We start from the raw sequence: 24,594 nt of genomic DNA on the forward strand, positions 1-24,594 counted from the left end.
TAGTCAGCATGGTTTTGACATTAGATCATGTCTAACAAGCTTGGAGTTTCAAAGACAACTAAATTGGTGGTAGAGGATAGTGCAATATATGGCATCCATATGTATTTCAGTACAGCTTTTGACAAGGTCTCACATGGGAGACTGGTTAGGCTAAGAGCCATGTGATCACATGCATTTTGGCAAATTGGACCTGAAATTAGCTTAGCACAGGAGGCAGAGGGCACTTGTCTAAGGCTCTTTGTGAACGAGGAAGGCCCTTGTTGGGTGTAGTGTATATTTATTACCTATACATGGATGCAGTTCAGTCAGTTCACAGATAATAAAAGAATTAGTGCTATAGCAAATAGCAAAGTGGGCTTAGATAACAGGACAGAACACTTCAAATAAATTTAATAATAAGAGTAAACTTTGTTAGCCCTTCTAATTTGCAAGGGAATGAACTATAAAATGATAGGACCATAGGAAAGAGGGTCAGTGCCCCGAGAGCCTTGAAGGCATATCAGGCGGATAAGGTAGTTAAGACAGCATACGGGATACTTGTATTTTAATGTCTTCATTAATAAAAGGCAAGAGCAGGAAAGTTATGTAGCTGTACAAGACCTTAGTTAGCCACAAGTGGAGTTGGACTAGAGGGTGTGGAAGACATTCACCAGAATATCATCTCGACTAAAATACTTGAGTTATGGAGAGAGACTAGGTAAGGGCAAGGTTGTTTTTCCATAGGAGCAGAAAGACTGAGGGAAAATCTAATTGAGCTTTAAAAAAATTAAGACAGGTTTAGATAGACATTTTTCTCCTTTCTCAAGGAATCAGCCAGCAGGGGCTGTAGATCTAAGATAAATTCCATCTAAATCTCCTGCCTTAAGACATTTTTCTTTCTTCTTAAAAAAAAATGGGGTGCTGGACATCTGGAACTCCATGCTTTTTATTCCTGATGAAAGGCTTTTGCCCGAAACGTCAATTTCGCTGTTCCAGCACCACTAATCCAGTATTTGGTTTGCAGCATCTGCAGTTATTGTTTTTAACCTGGTAGTGAAGGGAGCACAACATTTTAATTATATAATCACTTGACTACTTACACTGGACTGGAGGACTCTTTCCCGGCTGAAAATCTGACACCAGTTCCATGTCTGTTTAAAAATAAACAAAGTTGGAAGAACTGCCCAGCTGATCTCCAATTTCTGAAAAATCCCTCGACATCAGTTCAGGATGAAAGTAATTTGTTCATTTGAAAGCGATTAGAAGAACATCACCACGTTGTTAGAATACTAGCCAAGTGATAGGAGATAGTGACTATAATTGCTACTTCTCCATTTGGAGACAGGTGACTAGCACTTTTCTGCAATGAACAGTTTTGGGTTCTCAATCGTAGATGATAGAAGCAAGCTTAGAAGGTTCTTAAATCGCCACTTATGAAATTGAAGTGATGAGGATACCAAAACCGCATCAAATGGATTAATGTCACCAAATGCATGGCCATCAACATTAGATTGAAAGAAAGTACACTAGGGCATTAGGGATTTGTAGCACGGTGCACTGTCAGAAAGGTTCAAGTTAAAGTCCCACCTGCCCCAGACAGTTATTGTAAGGTGTGGGTTTTTTCACCATTTTAAAAATACCTAACAAATAAAGCTTAAACTTGTGCAGATTGCGGCTAGTGACACTTTAAAACCAATCAAGGTTAAACAACCACTCCCAGCTCCACCCCCACACCAGGTCCTAGCTCCCAGCCCTGCCATATTTTTACCATCCCTCCAGACCTCCCCCTGAGGATGAGCGATCAGTTCTCAGCAGAAGCCTCACCTTCATCCCCCTACACTCCCAGATCGACACACGGCTAGATATCAAGCAAGTCTTCCGCCGCCTTCGCCTCCGTGCCTACTTCTTCAACCAGGACTCTCGCCCACCCTCTGACAACCCCTTCTCCTGCCTCCAACATACCCATCCACCTGGACACCCCGTGCTGGCCTCTTCCCCGCCCTCGATCTCTTCATATCCAACTGCTGCCGTGACATTGACAGCCTCAACCTGTCCACCCCTCTCACCACTCCAACCCCTCACCCTCAACGCGCAGCCCTCCACTCCAACCCCAACCTCACCAGCAAACCGGTAGACAAGGGAACTGCAGTGGTAGTTTGGCACACCAATCTTTACACCTCTGAAGCTAGATGCCAACTCGCAGACACCTCCTCCTACTGCCCCCTTGACCACGACCTCACCTCCCACCAGCAAACCATCACCTCCCAGACCATCCATAACCTCATCACCTCAGGGGATCTCCCATCCACTGCCTCCAACCTCAGTCCCATAACCCCGCACTGCCCATAATCCAAACCAGACTGCCCTGGCCGACCCATTGTCTCAGCCTGCTCCTGCCCCACTGAACTCATCTCTGCATACCTCGACACTGCCCTGTCCCCCTTAGTCCAAGAACTCCCCACCTACATTCGGGACACCACCCACCCCCTCCTCCATGATTTTCACTTCCCTGGCCCCTAACACCTTATCTTCACGATGGACATCCCCCATCATGAAGGCCTCCAAGCCCTCCGCTTCTTCCTTTCCCACCGTACCAACCAGTACCCTTCCACTGACATCCTCCTTCGACTGACTGAATTGGTACTCACTTCACTTCTCCTTCCAATCCTCCCACTTCCTCCAAACCAAAGGAGTAGCCATGGGCACTCGCATGGGCCCCAGCTATGCCTGCCTCTTCGTAGGATATGTGGAACAGTCCATGTTCTGCAGCTACACTGGCACCCCCCCCCACCTTTTCCTCTGCTACATCGATGATTGTATTGGCGCAACCAGTGCTCCCACGAGGAGCTTGAACAGTTCATCCACTTTATTAACATCTTCCACCGTGACCTCAAATTTACCTGGACCATCTCAGACTCCTCCCTCCCCTTCCTAGACCTCTCCATTTGTATCTCAGGCAACCGACTCCCACAGCTAACTAAATTACACCTCCTCCCACCCTGCCCCTTGTAAAAATGCCATTCCATATTCCCAATTCATTTGCCTCCGCCGCATCTGCTCCCAGGAGGACCAATTCCACTACCGAACAACCCAGATGGCCTCCTTCTTCAAAGACTGCAATTTCCCCTCCGACATAGTCAATGATGCTCTCCACCACATCTCCTCTGCCCTTGGACCCCATCCCTCCAATTGCCACCAGGACAGAACCCCACTGGTCCTCACCTTCCACCCCACCAACCTCCAGATACATCATATCATCCTCATTTCCACCACCTCCAAACAGACCCCACCACCAGAGATATATTTCCCTCCCCACTCCTATCAGCATTCTGGAGAGACCACTCCTTCCGCAACTCCCGAGTCAGGTCCACATCCCCACCAACCCAACCTCCACTCCCGGCACCTTCCCCTGCAACTGCAAGAAGTGCAAAACTTGCGCCCACACCTCCCTCCAATGCCCCAATAAATCCTTCCATACCCGTTGCAAATTCACCTGCACCTCCACACATTTACTGTATCCGCTGCACCCAATGTTGTCTCCTCTACACTGGGGAGACAGGCCGCCTACTTATGGAACGTTTCAGGGAACACCTCTGGGACAGCCGGACCAACCAACCCAACCGTCCCATGGCTGAACACTAACTCCCCCTCCCACTCCACCAAGGACATGCAGGTCCTTGGCCTCCCCCATCGCCAGACCCTGACCACACAGCACCTAGAGGAAGAGTGCCTCATCTTCCACCTAGGAACCCTCCAGGCACATGGGATGAATGTAGATTTCTCCAGCTTCCTCATTTCCCCTCCCCCCACCTTCTCAGTCCCAAACCCCGGATTCAGCACCACCCTCTTGACCTGCAGTCTTCTGCCCAACCTCTGGCCCCCCAAACACACCTTTTATCTCAGCCCGCCTGGCACACCAACCTCATTCCTGAAGGGCTGATGCCTGAAAGGTCAGCTCCTCCGATGCAGCCTGGCCTGCTGTGTTTTTCCAGCATCATATTTTTCAACTCTGGTCTCCAGCATCTGCAGTCCTCACTTTCTCCTAAACGAGCATTAGCCCTACCTCAAGCACTATAAAAATGGGGCCATTGCTATATGTACAAAATGTAACCTAAAAAAGTGAGAAAGATTGGCATTAAGGACATTGCAGCACAAACATTACTGAAATTTTATTTTGCACTTATCAGGACAAGTGCTGTTAACATTTCAAACCAACTTAGAGTTGATTTGGTTGAAACTCAACCAAAGCAACCAGGAATGACAGGTCCTCCATGCTTCGGAGTAATTAGAGGGAAAGACTAGACCACAATTATATTGTTTGCAAAGAATGATTCCCAGCTTGCAAACATAAACAGCTATGTTAGGAACTTGCATAATTGCTACACTGATGAGCAATATAAGATTATTCAGCAAGTGCTGCAAAATTGCAAGGATATTGAATAGTACATTTAATTTGGTTTGAAATTGAATAGGATTGTCGAGTATATTCTGTACTCAGGATTATAAAAACAGTGACAAAATATAATTTTTTCAATTTGATCAAAGTTAAGATTTGTAGCTGAGGGAGAGATTCTGGATGCTGGTTTGCACGCTGAGCTGGAAGGTTTGTTTTCAGATGTTTTGTCACTAGGTAACATCAGAGAGCCTCCGGATGAAGCACTGGTGGTTCACTCCGGATGAAATTTCCTTGGGTTGGTGATATTTATTGCAGTGACATCATTTCCTAATGTCATGTCCTGTTCTTTTTCCTCAGGTGGTAAACAGGATCCAACTCACTGATGAGTGTATTCTGGTTGCGATGCCATGCTTTAGGCATTCTCACTAGTGTCTATTTGGCTTGTCCTCAGATGGATGTGTTGTCCCAGTAGAAGTGGCGTCCTTCCTCATCTGTAGATAAGGATACTAAGGAGTGGGTTATGTCATTTTGTGGCTGGTTGATGTTACTGTATCCTGGTGGTTAGTTTTCTGCCTGTTTGTCATAGTTCTTGCAAGTTATTTTGTAAATGACATTAGTTTTGCTTGTTGTTTGTATAAGGTCTCAAGTTCATTCCAACTGTTTCAATTCCAACCAGAACACTATCAACAAATATTGACTTGGATCCCATTTACCAACCCCTGAGAAAAGCAGTAAATGACATCTCCATAGGAAATTGTCACCACAGGAAATGACATCACCAAGGAAACAAACAAATAGAAAGCAGGCTACACCACTAGTGCCTTAGAGGCTCACTGAAGATGTTACTAGTATGGTGGCTAAATATCTGAAAACAAACCTTCTAGCTCAACGAGCAAACCTCCATCCAAAAAGTTAGGACTTATGGCATAACAGTAGAAATGAAATTCATATACTTAACTCAGATAGGCAAAAAAATCTTTGGACTGATGGGAAATACTACAGTTGTAACTGCACAATGGCAGCATGAAAAAAGACTGGCTTCCCCTGTTCAAATGCAAGATACATTGCCTTTCCGAATAATTTGAAGGCAGCCTTGGACCATGTGGTTTTTGTTGAAGTCTTCCAGGATGGAAAGTGAATGACCAAGTCTGCTATAGCTGTTGGGAACAGGAAAAGGAGTGTTCATTGCCAACAATAGGTGAATATGGTCAAGCTGTGTATTTTCTTCAACTACTTATTAAGCAATGAGGAACGCTCCCATGATTCTCTATGGAACACCTCAGGCAGAGAGTTGACTTACAAACTTCATACTCTTTTCTCTGGTGGTATAAATTGTTTACACATTTGTCTTGTGTCCCAAGACCAAGAGCTTTAGCAATATGCCTCTATCCACTAATATTCAAGTTCTGTACAGCCAAACAACAGTTAAAAATGGCACAAGTAGCATCTTCCTACTAATAATGTTATTGCTAATCAAGTTCACTAGGACAGAGAGGATACCTACATCAGGTTCCTGCTCATTGAAGGTAGAGATTAGTCAATATTATTAACCCCTCAAAACTGACCTCCATTAGTGATCTCAATCTCTGCCCTGTCCTCTGCTTTCTGACTCGCAGACCACAATCAGTAAAGTTAGATAATTGCAACTCCTCCACAACAACACAACATTGGAGCCACCCCCCAACTCCAAGGATATATCCTCAGTCCCCTACCGTCCCCCTAGATACCCGGAGTGTTGCCGAATTCCAAGCAAACACCATCTACAAGTTTGCTGACAGCACTACCATAGGACAGATATTGAACAACGACAAGTCAAAATACTGATGAGACACGGAAGGTTCAGTGACGGTGCAATGAGCACCTCTCCCTCAACAACAAAACTATAGAACTGATCATTGGCTTCAGAAAGAAAAGTACAAGCACCCATCTACATGAACAGAGGTCAAAATGATGGAGAATGTTAAGCTCCCTCAGAGTGACTATAAATCAACAATCTGTTCTGGTCTTCCCATGCAGTTGCAGTCAAGTCATGATGCCTCTTCTTTCTTTGGCAGCTTAGGAAACATGGCATGTCCAAAAAGGACTGTCACCAATATTTAGAGATGTACAACTGAACACATACTGTCTGGGTGCATAACTGCTTGGTATGGCAACTGCTCTGCTCAGGATCAGAACAGCCTAGGCCACCACAGGTGCCAACCTTCCATCCACAAACTCCATTTATATGGCCCACTGCTACAGAAAGGCTGCTAACAAAGATCTTTTGCACCAGGGTAATGATCACTACAACATCATCCATTTGGCAGAAGACACAGAAGTTTGCACATATGCATTAATTGGTCCAGGGACAGCTTCTTAGCCATTAGACTATTGAATGGACTCAAGCTTCAAAAAATCTTGCTAATGTTGATCTGTCCTGTATGCTCTGTGCAATGCTACCTGTATGCCTCATTCTAAAGCTTTTGTTCTATACATCCTTCAGCCTAGTGTGTTTGATCTGCCTGTACTGCTCACTTTCACAATACTTCAGTACAAGTGACAACAAACAAAAAAGTTTCACTTGGTTAAAATATTATAAATGCAGGAAGTTTTCAACAATGAAAAAGTGTTAATCACAGTCCAGGTATTCTCCAAATTATACAAAACAATTAGACCCTGATCAAAACATCAAGTAGTACTTAATTGCTAGCATTTAGGAAAAGAGATTACCAATTGGGACTTAAATATATCACAAAAGGTCACCAAGAAAATCTTACATTTTGACAGATTGCTAATATTAAACTTTATTTGCTTCTAGAAACACAATACATTCAGTCATAAAAAATACAAATAGTTTAGTTCAAAAATGGAGCAGAACAGAATACATTAGATTTTACAAGTTAGATGAGGAAAGAAGTCAGATCTTCTCCATCTTGGAAATAAGTTCATCACAAATTTTAGATAGTTCCACATTTTCTTTAGTCTGTGGAGATAGAAAATGATTGTATTTATTATATTACAAGATTCAGATAACACTGACTAGAATCCCACCAGCCCTTATACAAATGCTTATTTCTGTAGTGTGATGTAGAACCTTAGTGGCCATCAACCCAGAGGTGCAGGTTGTATGCAACTTGGCTTGAGCTCAAATTACAAAATACTTCAATATTGCTGTACTTATTTGCAAAGTTCACATTTATTTTGTAGAGAAAAACATTGAATACTTGGAGAGGCACATCTACAGCAAAGTGATCTATATTAACATTTGTAATTTACTTGCCTTTTCTTCCAAGCTTCTCTCCAGAGAATTTGTTTTCATTTGCTCTTTACGTAGTTGGGCCTGGAGAGCAGTAACCTCTGCCTTGTACTTGTTGCGCACTTGTGCTATCTCTTCATTTGCTCTTTTCAGCAAAAGAAAAATAGTTTAATTAGTTTCCCTCCCCCTCAATATCCAAGAGGAAAATAGAAATGAGAGAATCTACAAAGTTTCTTTTTATAACTAAATTGATTTTTGAAAGTTGATAAGCTGATCAAATTCCTACAGGCTGGAAGCAGGTCATTTGGCCCAACAAAATCCACAGCAACCCTCCAAAGAGCATCCCACCTATACTCATCCTATCCCTGTAACCCTACATTTCCCATGGCTAATCTACCTAACCTGCACCTGTATGGACTATGGAAGGAAACCCAGGCAAACCTGGGGAGAATGCACAAACTCCAAAGATTGTTGCCAGAGGGTAGAATTGAACCTGGATCCCTGGTGCAGTCAGGAAGCATTGCTAATCACTATTCCATCTCAGATTACTAAACAAAATGGATTCATGACCAGAAAACCAGGTGATATTTCTAAAGACTAAATGCAAACCTATCGACATTACCATACTTAGTCACAAAATGGCAGTTTGTTAAACAGTGCCTTCAATAATGCAGCATTCCAACAACTATGGTACAATCGCGATTACACAAACAACAATTATCCACATTTCGTATTATCCGAACAAGATCATGGTTCTGTGAAAATGGCATTAGGCAACTGAGCATTGCTATCAGTTAAGCCGCATTATGGCATGCACAGAAGAACCTTGATTATCTGAAGGAGATCAAGGTTCCAATAGAAACATTACGTCAAAGAGCTGTTTCAGCCTGATGAAGTCTTTTGTTTACAGGTTCAATGATTTTAAAAATGAACCCTGCTCACTGAAATGCTGCCAAGTACAGTCCTGGACAGTCCAGTCTAAACGACCTCCAGCCCCCTCTTTTCCCCCCTACACTTTCCCTGGAGTTCTCCACAGGGGTGCACCCTAAACCTCCCCCTTCCCCAGATAATCTCTCCACTATTGTTCTGTACAGGTCAGAGGTGGCATTTATCGAAACGTTGCTGTGTGCGTGCGTGTAACTTGGAGACTTAGCCCACAAAGGCAGCAGGAGTCCGATTGTTAGGGTACAGTCCAGCTGCCCTGGGGGTGGTGGTGATTGGAGGGGGGGGCAAGGCCACAGACAAGGGTTGGACAGTGGGTGGGGGTAGATGGGGACAGTGTTGGACAGGTAGGGGGGGGGGGGGGGGGGGGGGGGGGCGCGCGCTTGGGGGCTCACACTTGGTATGCTGCTGCCGCCACCTAGGTTCCTGAACACAAAACTCAGCCCCCACAGGAAAAAAAAATCAATTAACTGAATAATCAATTATGAAAGAATAGTGGCTGCCCATCTCATTTTAGATTAAAAAAAGGTTCCTCTATTGCTAGATAACAGAGGCATGTTTGGATAACTGGCACTCAAATTACTGCTGGTTTGCAATCAGAACAAACATTTTCCCTGCCCGTCTTGTTCAGATAAGCATCAGCCTGAACCAAGAATTTAAATATTCATTTACAGGTTTAGCATTACTGAAATTGATCTCAATATGACATTCCTTAACTCCTGAAGTTCATAGGTACACTTGTTTGTTGGAATAAATCCTGTCCATTTTCTTCTTAGTTTCAATGGTAGTTGATACAACAGGCTGGCATGCTGGGCTATTTCAGTGGGCAAAGAGTCAACTACTTGATCAACTAGAGTGCAGTTTTACTGGATGCAATTTCACAGATTCAATGACTAGTTTTAATACAATATGAATAAGTACAAAGTAAAACATGATCAGAGTGTATGTGTAATGTTTTGAAACTGAAGACAAGACTTCCCAACAGCATCTAGTTTGGTTGAAGAAAAGGAGTAATTTTTCTGGAATTCTGTCTTTTATGAAGTTAGCCTATTAGGGAGAGCAATAAAAAGGGTAAAAGGGACTGAATTGGATTCAAAATGTTTCCAGAGTGATGGCTTTAACAGGAGTGTTGGGGCTTGGTGGTGGAGCAATTGACAGTTGTAGTGGTGCAACGCCTCACTTAAAGTCACAGCTTTCAGAAATGCAATTCCTGTCTGTTCTGAGGGAGGATCACTGGATCTAAGATGTTAACTCTTTCTCTCCACAGATACTGCCAGACTGGAGTTTCAGTAATTTGTTTGCATTTACAAAAACTGTCAACCCGCAGATGAATTTCCATCTTAAATTAGTGCCATTTTATTCTGACACTATGCTCTGATTTACCCTATCAAATCCCATAAAAATACCATGCACTCGAATTAGATCACCTCCCATTCTTCTAAAATGGGAAAAAGTGGCATTCCAACTGGTTTAATCTTTTCGCAAAAGACAATTCTTCAATAATAGGGCTCATCCTACTGAATCTTCTGAATTGCCTAGAATAGAAGGGATACCTTTCCTAAGTGGATTAAAATTGCTCAGTACTTTAGATGTAGTCTCACCAGCATCTTGTACAGTTACAGTAGAACTTCCCTAATCTTCATACTCCAAACTCCTTGAAATAAACATAACAATCTATTAGCTTTCCCGGTCAACTGCTGCATCTGTGTGCAAACTTTTGTGCACATGTACCAGTGTCCCTCCCCTGCCAGTCCCTTAGTGTTGCTGGTTTCTGCAATTCCTTCCTATTTAAATAAAGTTTTGTTTTCTCTTCTAAAGTGAAGATCCCAGTGTCCCTACAGTATACTCCGTTTGCCAACCTTTTGCTCACTTAGCCATCAATATCTCTAAACTTTATACCCATCTCAGCCTGCCTTTCCATTTGTATGGTCTGCAAACTTAGCTTCAGTACATCCATTTCATTCTTCCAAGTCACTTACAAACTAACCTGTAAATAACATTTAATAATTTCATGCAATAATGAAATAAATACTTAAAACGATACTTGATAAAGTGATTCATTTGATCCACTTTATTTGAGCACTCAATCTAGCATCAGAATCTGGTTGATACAGGCATAACTACCTACACTGTCTACCACCTGATGGAGCTCAACACTGCAAACTCAAAACAGGAGCCTAACAACAAAAAAGTCTAAAAGGAAATAACAGAGCAGAGACCCAAAAGAGGGTTTTGAGGAGAGTGAAGGCAGGGACAAGAATGGGGGACTGCTTGAGAAGCACCAATGCTGTTGCATGATTCTCCACAGCAGCCAAGGACAGGTGTAATAACAAAAAAAAAAAGGTGTCTTTCAATAGTCAATAGCACCATCATTAAAACGATGATCTGAAACCAACTCTTCTGGACTAGCCAAAAATCAACTACCAAAGCAAATCTTCATCCAGCTCAAGGAAGGTACTTGAACAGTAGGACAAAAGTAATGTTTCAAGGACTTCCTGCAAAAACAAAATGCAACGTGACCGTCACTCAAAACCAACTTGGTAGAACCTCTTGTACAAGCAAGCAAAATTTTAAGACCCATTGGCAAGAGGAAGCATGGAAAAGAAACTGGAGAAAGGAATGCCAATGATTAAGGTTAGGAACCAATTCCACCTTCTGGAAGCCACTGCCAAATGTGTGGTTGGAGATGCAACTTAAAGATTGGGCCCAAACAGAAAAGAGGAAATAAAAACACTGAACCCATAGTCACTATCAGAATTTCCTAGGTGGACAATTGTACTCAATAGCAAGTGATTGCTAAAGAAAAAATCTGGCTCAGTGAAATTTCAATACTAAAGCAATGAAACCATGGATATACTCACTGATTCAGCTTTTCTTCAGCATGAGCTTTCAGAGCTTGGTATCTTTGCTCTTCTTTCTTAATCCTTGCAAGATAATCCTGGGCACATTTTTTCAGTGATTCTTCATTCTGGAGATTTCAGTAAATAAAATCCAAGTTATGTATTAACATCTGACTTTGCCAGGTTTTTCATACTTAGGCAGAATAGGCACAGCTGCAGGCATGATATGGCTAATGCAGCTACTGAAGAGAAATACCACCTTTTGGGAAACAGATTGAAGATAATTAGGTACAAATCTTTAGGACAAATCAAGATTATGGATAAGACGACAACAAATAGAATTCTGGGGCACTGAAAAGCTCACTGACTGATCAATGATATCAAAAAAAAGAGTTTCAGTATTGTGGATAGGCAATTATCGAGGGTCAAACATGCCAGTCCTAGGACAGCTGTAGAATTCTTCACAGTAGATTAATAACTTATCTATCAAGGTCAGAAGGTAACATGTTCACTGCTGTTTTAAAAAAATACTGTTTCAAACATTGAAATTGGTTTATAGAAGATTTGGACACTAGGATTGAGTTGATGGGCAACACAACATTTTGTGCTATGCAAGTGTCTTGCAATAGCATTTGCTGGCAATCCATACCACTGAATTTCCAAAATATATCAACCAGGAACTAGACCAACCATATGACTGCACCTACAGGAATAGGTCAGATAGCAATTCTGTAGCAACTAAATTTACAGCACCTGCCCATTAAATTACAATGCTGAAACTTAAGATCAATGCAGCTCCAACAAAAGCTGAACTATCCTAGACAACAGTAGCCCACTTAATTCATACCATATCCTTTACCACAAACATGCACTCCCCAAAGTGACAGGCACACAAGTACCAACAGTAGTACATCCTGCACAAGATGCACTTTAGCAACTTGACAAAAACCACCAATAGTAGAGAAAAAAAAATCAGACACATGGAACCATCAACGTATTCACCTCCAGACCCCACACTCTAGATTTAAAAATGTATGGAGACATAACTTAAAAAGTCTTGTCAATGTGAAGGAACAATTTCCTTCTCAGTAGTAGCTTAGTTATAGAAGACAAACAATAAATGATAGTGGCACTTGAACAGAAACATTGTTAAGGTTACTGGCAAAGCCAATGAAGCAAATTTAAAGTAGAAGGCAATGCACTTGAGCTGAACATGTGCAAATGTCACTGGACTTGTAACTGTCATGAGACTATTTTCTTAAGGTGAACAAAATGAATATTTACCACAACGAACTGGAAGGAAGGAAACCGGCCTTCCTTACCCAAAGAAGGTGAAGGGTGGCACGGTGGTTAGCACTGCTGCCTCACAGTGCCAGAGACCCGGGTTCAATTCCCACCTCAGGCGACTCTGTGTGGAGTTTGCACGTTCTCCCAGTGTCTGCGTAGGTTTCCTCCGGGTGATCCGGTTTCCTCCCACAGTCCAAAGATGTGCAGGTCAGGTGAATTGGCCATGCTAAATTGCCCGTAGTGTTAGGTAAGGGGTAGATGTAGGGATATGGGTGGCTTGCACTTCGGCGGGTCGGTGTGGACTTGTTGGGCCGAAGGGCCTGTTTCCACGCTGTAATATAATCTGTAATCTACATGTAGACTGAGACTCAGCAATATCATGACTCCTCATTCCTCAGAAATGGCCCAGCAAGCCACTCAACTGTGGGTCTTGTCAGTGACATTGACATTAACAGAAATAAACTAGTTAACGCCCTTCATGACCACATACATGCATTTGTCAGTAGTTTTTCCCTTCTACAGAATGTTTGCTTAAATGTACTTTATGCATAGATGCAAGAGAACAAGCAGACATATGCAATCACTATTTGATTTTTTTCCTAAAATCAGTTTAGGCACGTTATTACACACCTCTGGAGCAAGTGAGACTTTATCCCAGGCCTTTTAGGTTAAAAAGTAGTTCATTTATATAGTGTACAAGTTGACAACCAACTTTGACAACAAGTGGTGTAGGAGGACAACAGGGTACCATTTTCCACAATTTACAGCCAAATAAATAACCTGCCTCTTTCCTATTTTTGCTACCTTTTATCCACATTATATTGTATCTGCCATGCATTTGCCCACTCACCCAATTGGCTCAAATCACATGGCAACATCTTTACACCCACCTCACCCTCCTTTCTCCCACAGTTGCCCCCCCCAACTTTATCTACAAATGGATATATCATTCATTTCTTACCAAAATCATTAAAATACTGCAAAATGGCTTGGGTCCTAGTATTGTTAGTACCCCACTAGTAACTGCCTGGCATTCAGAAAAAGAAATCCATTTGTTCTTACGGTTTCCCAAAAGCTAACCAATTTTCTTTCCATCTCAGTACACTACCCCAATCCCATGTTCTTTAATTTTACATGCTAATTCGGTGAAACTTGGTGGAAGGTCTTCTGAAAGTCTAAATAAACCACATCCACAAGTTCCCTCTGATCTACTCCACAAGTTACACCCACAGATTTCCAGTAGATCAAGCATAAGCATGATTCCCTTTTGTAAGATGCACATGGACTGTGCCCGATTCTACCACTGAAGCCCAAAGGCCTGTCTTGAATAGAAATCTTTGAAGGTACATTCAAATAGTTTCCACAAGTCTATCCCCAGGCAAATCCACAATTAAGCTAGCTCCAGTTCCAAAATCAAAAACTTTGTTATTGACCTGTTTGTATCCATACTGTTCCTCAAGCTACTTAGACATAAATGTGGTATCAAACTCCCTTTGAAAGTCCACATACACCACATCCACAGTCTGACCATGTGAATGGTATGGTATACATTACTTTCCCTCAAATCCAAGCTGGGTTGCCTTAAACTGCAGTTTCCCATGTTTCTAGTTTTGCCCTAAAACAGTTTCTAGAAGGGATCCCCAGGAGGTCAAATCAACTAGCCGATTACTGCTGGTCCTTTTGGGACAATACTGTGGCTTTCAGAGGTGTTTGTCCAGGTTTATTGTAGAGGGATTGGGGGACAGGTGCTGAACAGCTTGTGAGAAGATAACTTAAACCATGGGCATGGTATTATTTTCAAAATATAAAAAGCTTCAACAGCAGCAGCATGAATGTGCACTGAGGCTTCCACTTAGCATGTCAAAAGCAACTCCTACAAGTTAAAAACTTTCTCACCCCCCACCCCACCCCCAAACCATTAGAGCTATAAACTGGGGGCTCTACCCCTGACAGGAGTAGAGACATTTTCTGAATTTTCCTTTTTGCCAAGGTTTTCACTATATTGAAATAGCTAATAGTTACAGTATTTATTGTTCTGTAATTTTTTCCAGCAGAAATTAGTTCAAGTTTTTGTTTTGTTGTATTTTAACCAGTGTTTGAATAAATTGTGTTCTGCTTAATAGTTTGACAAATTGAATTGTGTCTGGAACACAGCATCTCACATTTACCTTTAAGGTAGCCTAGATCCAAAACTTTTTAGTATTTTGAGGGAGGCAGGTCTGTTCCATAACACTATCTTCATACCTTTTTGAAAGGGGTTGTAATATTTATAATTGTTCACTCTTTCATCAGCATTCAAAGTTAACAAATACAATTAGAAAATTAGGCTCATGGCTCTGCTTCCCCCAACCTCCACATCCCTGGAAGCACTTCATTTTGGTTGTGTTGCATTGTCCATTTTTAGATAAAATGAGAGTCCAATACTTCAGGACTGAAGTGGGTTAAGGCAGCATACAGTATATTTGCCTTTATTAGTTGAGGCAGAGTGTTGGTTTGGCCACAGCTAGGATATAATACCTGCAATTCTGGAATCTACATTATAGGAGAGATGTGATAGCACGGATAAGGAGCAAAGGAGTTAAACTATTATTTTGCATACTGCAGAGTTTCAGGTCATGAAGACAGATTGAGGTTATTTCATTTAAAGCAGAAATGAATGAATGAGACGGGGTGGTGGTGGGGCTTAATAGAAAGTATGAGCATAGATAGGGTAGAAATTTTCCCTGGAGGGATCAGTGACTGGGGCAATAGGTTTAGAGAAGATGAGACAAACATTTTCACCCAGTGGGTGGGAATCTAGAACTCACTGCCTGTAAAGGCTTAGTAGAGGCAGAAGCCTTTATAACAAGCATTTGTGCTCATAGCCTTATTTTAAAAAAGTGGGATTACAATTCAACCAGTATGGATGTGGTGGGCTGAAGGGTTTTGGCCTGTGCTGTTGATTGATGACTGATTTCAATTTTGTGTTTCAAGTATCCCTAATTACTTTTCACCATGGCCAGAGCAGCATTTAAGAAAATTGAAAAAAAACTAAAATTTAAATACTTTAGCCGTACCCACACCTTTCTTAAATCAATCCACTATTTTCCTTCACCAGCTTACGACTTAAGACCACATGTAGAAGCAAAAGTAGAACATTCAGCCTAGAGACCACGCCACCATTACCAGTCATCTGAATCCAAATCATTCTCAACCCATCTTTCCTGCCTCTCCCAATAACTCTTGATTTCCTTACTGATCAAGTGTCATAGGCCAATACAGCACAGTACAGGCCCTTCAGACCACGATGTTGTGCCAAGCATTTATCCTAACCTAAGGTCAACCTAACCTACAAACCCCACAACTTACTACCATCCATGAGCTTGTCCAGTAGTCACTGAAACGTCCCCAGTGTCTGACTGAACTACCACCACTGGCATGGTACTCTATGCATCTACCTCCCCTATACCTTCCACCAATCACCTTAAAATTATGACCCCTCATGACAGCCATTTCTGCCCTGGGAAAAGTCTCTGCTATCTATGCCTCTCATTACCTTGTACACCTCTATAAAGTCACCTATTCCTTCTCTCCAGCGTGAAAAGCCCTAGCTCACTCAACCTCGCCTCATAAGTCAAGCCCTCCAATCCAGGCAGCATCCTGGTAAATCTCCTTTGTGCCCTCTAAAGCATCTACATCCTTCCTCTAATGAGGCAAACTGAACTGGCCCAAGTGTGGTCTAACCAGGGTTTTATTGAGCTGCACAAAAACTTGCAGCTCAAATTCAATCCCCCCTTTAAATGAAGCAAAAACACCATATGCCTTCTTAACAACCCTAAAGTTAAAAAAAATTGCACATAAACATTTACAAAAAACCCTTAGCTTGGGTGGCAACTTTGAGGGATGTACATGGTTCCCAAGATCCTGCCGTTCCTCCACATTGCCAAGAATCCGGTCTTTCACCCTGTATTCAGCATTCAAATTTAGACCTTCCAAAATGAATCACTTCACACTGATATTGAATTTCATCTGCCATTTCTCAGCCCAGCTCTGCATACTGTCATGTTTTATTGTAGCCTGCAACAACCCTCAACGCTATCTACAACACCATAGACTTTAGTGTAATTTGTAAACTTACTAACGCACCCTTCTACTTCATCTAAGAAGTAGATAAAAACTACAAAAGACAGAAGCCCAAGAACAGATCCCTGCTATATGCCACTGGGTCACTGACCTCCAGGCAGAATGCTCCTTCCCCCCCCCCCCCCCCACCCCCCCCCCCCCCCCCCCCACCAATACCACTTTCTTTCAGCCAGCCAATTCTATATCCAGACAGCCAAGTCCCCCTGTATCCCATACCTAACTTTCTGCATAAACCTACTGTGGGGAGCCTTATGCCTTAATGAAATCCAAATGCATCACTGAGCAACCTTCATCAACTTGTCGTCTTAAGACCATAAGACATAGGAGTGGAAGGCAGGCCATTCGGCCCATCTTGTCACACCCTCAGAACGCAAAAGCCTGACCTGCCCCTCAAAGCCTTGCTGACACAAACTGTTTTTTCCAAATAGTCATAAATCCTCTGAATCCTTTCCAGTACCTTGCTTATCACAGAAGACAGACAGACCTGGATTTCCCTATTTCCTTTCTTGAAAAAGGGGGGCAACATTCACGTTTCCGGTCAGTACGACTCCCATGGAGACTGAGGATGCAAAGATGACCATACCCTTGCTTCCCCAACCTTAATCTTCCTTCTCCCTCTGAAGAGAAGCAGCTCCTCTTTAGTCATCCAAGGCTCCTTAAACTTACCATTCTTTTCCTGTCTCAATGGGACAAAGTTATTCAACTCTCACAAGTGTGCCTTAAACAACTTCCACATTTCTGTTATGCTCCCAATTTAAATTGCTCCCAATTTAAACTCCAGAAATTCAAGAGGCACAGGTCAGTATGGTGGTCATTAAAAAGAGAAGGTACTGCACCCCATGGCTGTAGAAAAGATGGCAAGGAGATTAGAGGTATGATGGTGATCTTTCAGGAAAGAACAGGAAAAATGGTGAATTTAACAACCTGGTTCAAGAACAAGGGAGGCAGAAGACAAAATTTTGGTAAGTTACCTCACTTGTTGGTAGGATTTTAGAGTCCATTAAAAGGAGGAGATTGCAGAGTACTTGGAAGTGCATAGTAAAATAAGGTTCAGTCAGCACAGCTTTGTCAAGGGACTGTCAGGCCTGACAAACTCATTAGAATTCTGAGGAAATAATGAGCAAATTAGATAAGAGAGCCAGTGGACATGATCTATTTAGATTTCCAGAAGACTTTTGACAAGGTGCCATGCGGGAGGCTCCTGAATAAGCTAAGAGACCATGGTTTTATAGGCAAAGTATTGACATGTATACAGGACTGCCTGACTGTTCAGAAGCAGAGTGGGAATTTTAAAAAGGTTTTTTGCAGTATGTCTGCAGTATTGCAGACTTGTGGCGTTCTGGAGGGGTCATTGTTCAGACCACAACTGTTCAAGTTATACAATAACAATCTGGACAAAGGAATGGAGGTTAATATTGCTAAGCTTGTAGATGGCACAAAGATAATGGAGGAACATTAGTATTGAGGAAGCAGGAAACTGTAAAAGGACTTGGACAAGCTAGGAGTGGGGGCAAAGAGGTAGATGGAGAACAATATGGGAAATGCAGAGTTACACACTCAGTAGGAGGACAACAGATGTTGACAGTTTTCTAAATGGGTAACGTCTGAAATCTTGTGACTTGGGAGCCCTAGTTCAGCATTCTCTTAACATTAAGATGCAGGTTCAGGTAGCAGTTAGGAAAGCAAATGCAGTGTTAGCATACATTTAAACAGGACTAGAACAGGAATGTACTGAGGCTTTTTGTGGCTCTGGTCAGACCACACTTGGAATACTGAGCAGCATATCCAAGGAAAAGTGCGCTGGCCTTAGAGGGGTTTAGAGAAGGTTTATCTGGATCTGTACTTAAGACTTTAGAAGCATGGGGATCTCAAACTTAGAATACTGAGAAGCCTGGGACAGGGGGAGGAGTGGATGTACTTGTCACAAGGGGCACAGCCTCAGAATGAAGGCATGACCCTTTGCAGAGCAGTAACCTTATAGGGGTTTAAAATCAAGAGGGGCATGAATAAGGTAAATAGACACTGTCTTTCTTCTGGAGTGGTGGGGTGAAGTCCAGAAATACAGGGTGTAGGTTTAGGGTGAAGAGGGAAGACTTAAAAAGGGACCTAAGGGGTAACTGTTTCATGTAGAGGGTGGTGTGTGCATGAAGTGAACTGCCAGAGGAAGTGGAGGAGGCTGGTACAATTAGAGCATCTGGATGGGTATATATGAATAGGAATTGTTTAAGAGGGAAATGGGCCAAGTACTGGCAAATGAGACTAGATTAGATTAGGATATCTGGTTGAAATGGTCCGAAAGGTCTACTTCTGTGCTTCACATCTGTAAGAACAACTGTGATCAGGGGAAATTTCTTCAGCTAAAAGGGTGGTGGAATCTGTGGAACATATTTCTGTAGAAGGCTGTGGAAGTCAAGTCATTGGGTGTTTTTCAGACCAAGATTAGATAGGTTCTTGATTACTAACAGAATAAAGAGTTGCAAAGGATAAACACGTTAGCCATGATTACGTAGTGGAACAGACTGCGAAATTGCCCAGTTCTGCTCCTATAACACGTTCTGCTCGAAAACTTTGGGTTCTTTTTAATGTTACCAACTGTTATTGTCCATGTTTGTGGCTTCAGTTTCCTTGGATCCCTCTGTATCCAGCCTAGTTCTCTATTACCTACCACACAATTACTTTTCCTGCTTCAAAATCTTATCAAGCGAGCACAGTTTTTCCTTGACTTTTCCTTTTCTAGGCTTACAATCTTAAAATGAAGCCCACTGTTCACTTTGTGGTTTGTCTGCCAAACTTAATTCCAATTAGATTCAGATTCAAATTCAAACTTACTCCTATTGAATTTGGCTTTCTGCCAGTTATTACTTTGTTCTGACCTTCATTCATTGCCAAACTACACCTTGTGTCACATTAACAGGCCTCCAAAAAATGTTCCTCTACTGACCACCAATCCACCTTAATCCCAAGAAATAGATGGTACAATGCCTTCTCTCAATGAACTGTAAACACCAGAAAGTTCTGAATACAACCTAAAAACTCTTGCCTGTGAACATTGCTCTAATAATCACTTAAAAAGGTTTAATTTATAGCTAAAGGTGCTCTTCCTCAGAAGCCTTAAAATTGCTTCCCAATATCCACTCAATCGAAATCACAATCCAGAAGGTTGCAAAGTTGTAACAGCACATTCTATTGAATTACTTGAAGTACACTTACTTTTTTGTAACCCTCAATTGCTTCCTTTTGTTTTTCAAATCGCTTAAACAACTCAGAAAATGAGTTTTCAACTGAGTTTAGTTCTTTCAAGGCTTGCAGCTTTTCTTCTGTTAGTTTTTCCATTTCTGCCTTGGCCAATTCACTTTTCTTGCCAGATTCCTCTAAATTCAAAGCAATCCACAGATGTTATTTCCACACAATTTAGAGACACCATTCAGGACACCAGAAAATAAAAGCTTCCCAAAAGCCACATGAATTTTCAAAGTTATTTTCAGACAGACAGTCAAGATTTCATTATAAAGAGCCTGAAATGGTGACCAAGATAATAAAACTCACCCATCATTTGAAAGGTCACCTCAGAATATTCATTTACAATTTTTCTAGGAGACAAGATACAAAAAGTCATTAGCTTTTAAAAATGGAAATAAAAGGCAACATCTAATGTCCAAAAGTTAGAAGCAAACTTGATGCAAAAAAGTTTCTTACTTCATTTCTGCACATTGTGCAAAGCTTTCCTCAAATTTCTGTTTCCATTGTAAAGTCATGGCTTCCTGATGACTAACCTACAAACAAAAAGATTCACTTGGTGAAAACAAATCTAAGTTCCAGAAGTCAGTTTAAAAAGCACTGAACATAAGATTTTGATCTGATATAGCAAGTGAACTTGAATGCGTATCAAAACATGTGTCATTAGTTTAGGTTTCAAACTCCTACCATTTTTACAAGAGGTGTTCTCCAATTTAACAAAATTTTGGGTTCTAATTTAAGACTATAGTCCGGGGACATCCAGTGAGGATAATTTCCCCTCCATGCATAATTAAGTCAACTTTTAAAAATTTCAGGGCGGCCAAGCCTAGAGACAAGACATTGGCAGAGAATTTAAGATTTGGAATAGATGGATGGCTCTGTTGGCCTAATCACTAGGTCAGAAGGTGGTCAGTTTGAGAATTACAGGCTTGAACCTAGTCAGAGTTCATGCTATACTTCAGCTACTATGCTTTAGTAGTGAGGTGTTAAGATATGGCATTAACTTATCTGTTAAAAGGTGGATTCACAATTTCAAAGCCCAAGACAAATGGTGTAATAGTAATATCAAAATTTGAGTCAGTAAACCAGAGGTCCATGTTAATATTGTGGCCTTGGGCTCAGATCTTGGCACAGCAGCTGACAGAATTGATGCAATTAGTAAAAAAAATTGAATGCAAATGTCAGTAATGGTGACTGACTGACTGCTGCAAATTCCCTTCGCATCCCAGAGGAATAAGGCAGCAGTCACCCATACTCAGTGTGGCCTAGATTGCTATGGACCTGGAGTCAATGTTTGAACCAACTGCCTCAAAGTGCCATAAAGCTGCTTAAGGGCAATTATGGAAGGACAACAAATATTGTCTCAGTGATTGCTAACATTCCATGAAAGGATGAAGTTTAAAAAGATGCAATGTAGGAATATTAAAGGGGCAAAACAAAACATTATATTGATTCTGGAGATTTAGGGAGGGTGGCAGTTGGAACAGTTAATCAAGGTCAGCATTTACTGCATGTTCTAAATTTCACTCTAGGTTCATTCTCAAACCAATTGTTCACAACAATTATTTTGATACAGCGGAGTGGCTTGTTAAGCCATAACATTGGGGCATTGAGGTCATGTGGGCCATGCAAAGGGTTAATTAAGTCTGAATCTAACAGCTGACTTTTGCAAAAACATCCTGACTTCTCCAAGAGGTACACTAACCAAATGGAGATCAGTCAGGCAACAAAACATGCATTCATAGACAAAGATCACACTCAGGAAAAATAGTGTGAAGTGTATCATGGAGCAAGTTTAATCCAGAATCAATTTGCTGCCCAATCAACCTATTTGGCCTTGTGTAAGTGTTACACATTTATGCACTTGTATTATTGAAGTGGCATCCTGCCGAATGCAAGACTGACCTTTCACTAAAAGTTGTACTGTTTAGCAACTGAAATAGCAGTGTGAAGATGAAACTTGCAAAAACTTAAATCTTGTATAATGAAAAACCAGAACCTCCTACTTACCTCTTCCTTTACAGCCAGAATTGCAGCATCCATGTCTTTTTGGCTGTATTTGAGCACTTCAATAATGGCATCCTCAGTGGGATGAGTAACTGATGGGAAATCAGATACTGGATTGATAGAGGATGGCACAGGGACCAACGCATTAATATCCTAAGATGTTTTTAAAAAGCAGATTCAGAACATTAGATCAAGATGTTAGACCAGAGATCTTTGTATAATTGTTTAACAAAACCTGCAGTTATGAAATAAGGAGCTTGGATATTAAAATTACAATGGTTTTGTTGCAAATAACTTACAACCATTTCTTCTGAATTTTCAGTATGACGAATAGGTCTGGTTTCAAGATTCACAATGCTTGAACTGCAGAAGAAAAAGTGGTTTTAGAAAAATGTTGAAAAAATGTTTAGTTTATGAATCTAAGTTTAAGCATCTCATTCCTAGATACTTAGATCCTACATTCAGAACCAGGTATATTAGAGGAAGTAACAACTTCAATATCAAGGCATAGTACATTAGCAAGTGACCATGCACACTCACTCCTTCTAGTAGAGACTACTTTGAATATTTAGGATTGTCACTTGCCCTCCCTGTAAGTAAAAAAACCTAAAGAAAAAGTAAGGAGCAAGTAACACTTATATTTTTAGGTTGCTCTCATCTATGGAGACTAAACGTTAATGAGTTTCCAACTGGACATCAAATGACATTCTGTACCCCCAGTGTACAGAGACCACGTTGAGAGCTACAGACACAGATGAGGTGCTTGGACATACAGGAAAACCTGTGCTGAAAGTGGAAGCATCCATTGGAGCCTTTGATGGAGGTAAGAGGATAGGTGTGGACATAGGTGTTACACCTCTTGTGGCAGCAAGGGAATGTGCGAAGAGTGGAAGGTGAGTGAATGTGGACCTAACGAGGGAATCGTAAATGCAATAGTCTCCGCAGAATGCAGATCGGGATATGGGATGGGGGGGGGGGGGGGGGGGGTGCACAGCAGAAATGGAAGATAATGCACTGCATTCAGAGATTAGTGACTAAGGGCCAGGGGATTCAATCCTTGGAGTTGGAGGGGTGGGTTTCAATGACAGATGTGTGGGAAGTGGAGATGCACTTGAGCATTGATGATCATATGGTGGAGAAATTGCAGTCCTTGAAATAGGAGACCAGCTGGGATATCCTGAAGTGAAATTATTCCTTCCAGGAGCAGCTCTTCAAGAACACAAGTCCTGGGACTCACCCACTGCCAAATCCAACCCACCTGACAACTGGAGGAAAAATGCATCATCTTTTGCCTTGGGATACTCCAATCACCATATCAATGCAGACTTCACCAGTTTCATCTTCTCCTCCCAGATCCAACCCTCCAACTTAGCACCACCCTCTTGAAGTGCCCATTTTCTTCCCGCCTATCCACTCCACCCTCCATCAGCCCCCACCTACATTTACCTATTTTCTTCCCCACCACATTTATCTCAGCCATCCCTTCATTGAGTACAGGAGTTAGGACAGTGGTCTGAGCAGTGTTGTGATTGAAGAGAACATTGCGGAGGCCACTTTTGGAGTATTGTGTACAGTTCTGTCATGCTGCTAAGGGAAGGATATTATTAAATTGGAGGAGGTCCAGAAAAGACAGTGGCTGGGCCTATTGCATTTTAAGCTATAAGGAGGGGCTGGGACTTTTTTTGCTGGCACATAAGAGGCTGAAGGGCAACCTTGAGTTATATAACATCTCAGGGGAATAGATAAGGTGAAGAACCAAGGTCTTCACCCTAGGTTGGGGTGAGTTCAAATTAGGCATCATATGCTTTAATAGAGGAGAAAGGTTTAAAAAGGGGCTTGAGGGGTAACTTTCCCACAGAGGGTGATTTGCATGTGGAATGAACCACTAAGTGCTAGATCCAGGTATGGTTTAAAAAATTGGATAGATACATGAATTAGGAAAAAAGGTTTGGAGGTGTGTGGGCCAGAGACTAGTTCAGTTTAGAAAACTTGGATGAGTTGATCCCAATGGAAAAAAAAGTTTTTTCCCATGCTGCATGACTTATTTTATTGTGGAGAGACATACTGCATGCTACAGAAAGTCAGTCAAAATTAAATTTAAAAAACAAATCTGAAACTTATTTTCTCCCATTTAAGTTTCAACAGAATTCAAAGCCAAGATTAGATTCTTAAAAAATGTTATTACATAAGAACACAATTATAGAAGTACAATTCTATTGGTTCAGGTGCCTGTCGGCTACATAAAAAGATTCACAAATTAAGTAACTGATTTACCCATTAGTTGCTCCATTAGTCAAAACAGGATTGGACTCAATGCGCCGAACAGGACTCTCTCTTAAAAGAGGATCAAACTTTAGGTAGAGAGATTGTTTTCTTAAAGCAGAGGCATGGAACTGAAAATAGAAAATAGAAAACTACATTAAGTTCAGTATTTAAAATCTCTTTAAAACTAGATGTTTGCATGTTATAAAATATTAGCTTGCATTCTCACTAAATATCTCAAATGAGATAAGATCTCAAAGTCACTGCCACCCAGCACACTTGGGGCA

General features: G+C 41.6%; 1 protein-coding gene across 3 annotated transcripts in view; it reads right to left on the reverse strand.

Annotated features, from left to right (window-relative positions):
• Positions 1 to 7,132: 7,132 nt before the first annotated feature.
• LOC140480514 (transforming acidic coiled-coil-containing protein 3-like) overlaps positions 7,133 to 24,594 on the reverse strand; it is a 51,470-nt gene continuing 34,008 nt past the window's right edge. For all 3 annotated transcript variants that reach the window (XM_072575467.1, XM_072575475.1, XM_072575482.1), the window contains 9 exons: positions 24,320 to 24,438; positions 22,345 to 22,408; positions 22,049 to 22,198; positions 20,498 to 20,574; positions 20,348 to 20,391; positions 20,012 to 20,172; positions 11,414 to 11,520; positions 7,635 to 7,755; positions 7,133 to 7,337 (listed from right to left, as the gene is read on the reverse strand). In XM_072575467.1, the coding sequence (XP_072431568.1) occupies positions 7,272 to 7,337; positions 7,635 to 7,755; positions 11,414 to 11,520; positions 20,012 to 20,172; positions 20,348 to 20,391; positions 20,498 to 20,574; positions 22,049 to 22,198; positions 22,345 to 22,408; positions 24,320 to 24,438 (909 nt within the window). In that variant the 3' untranslated portion in view covers positions 7,133 to 7,271. The remainder of the gene's footprint in view (positions 7,338 to 7,634; positions 7,756 to 11,413; positions 11,521 to 20,011; positions 20,173 to 20,347; positions 20,392 to 20,497; positions 20,575 to 22,048; positions 22,199 to 22,344; positions 22,409 to 24,319; positions 24,439 to 24,594) is intronic.

The sequence above is a fragment of the Chiloscyllium punctatum genome, chromosome 1 (assembly GCF_047496795.1).
Source record: "Chiloscyllium punctatum isolate Juve2018m chromosome 1, sChiPun1.3, whole genome shotgun sequence".
Classification (NCBI taxonomy): Eukaryota; Metazoa; Chordata; class Chondrichthyes; order Orectolobiformes; family Hemiscylliidae; genus Chiloscyllium; species Chiloscyllium punctatum.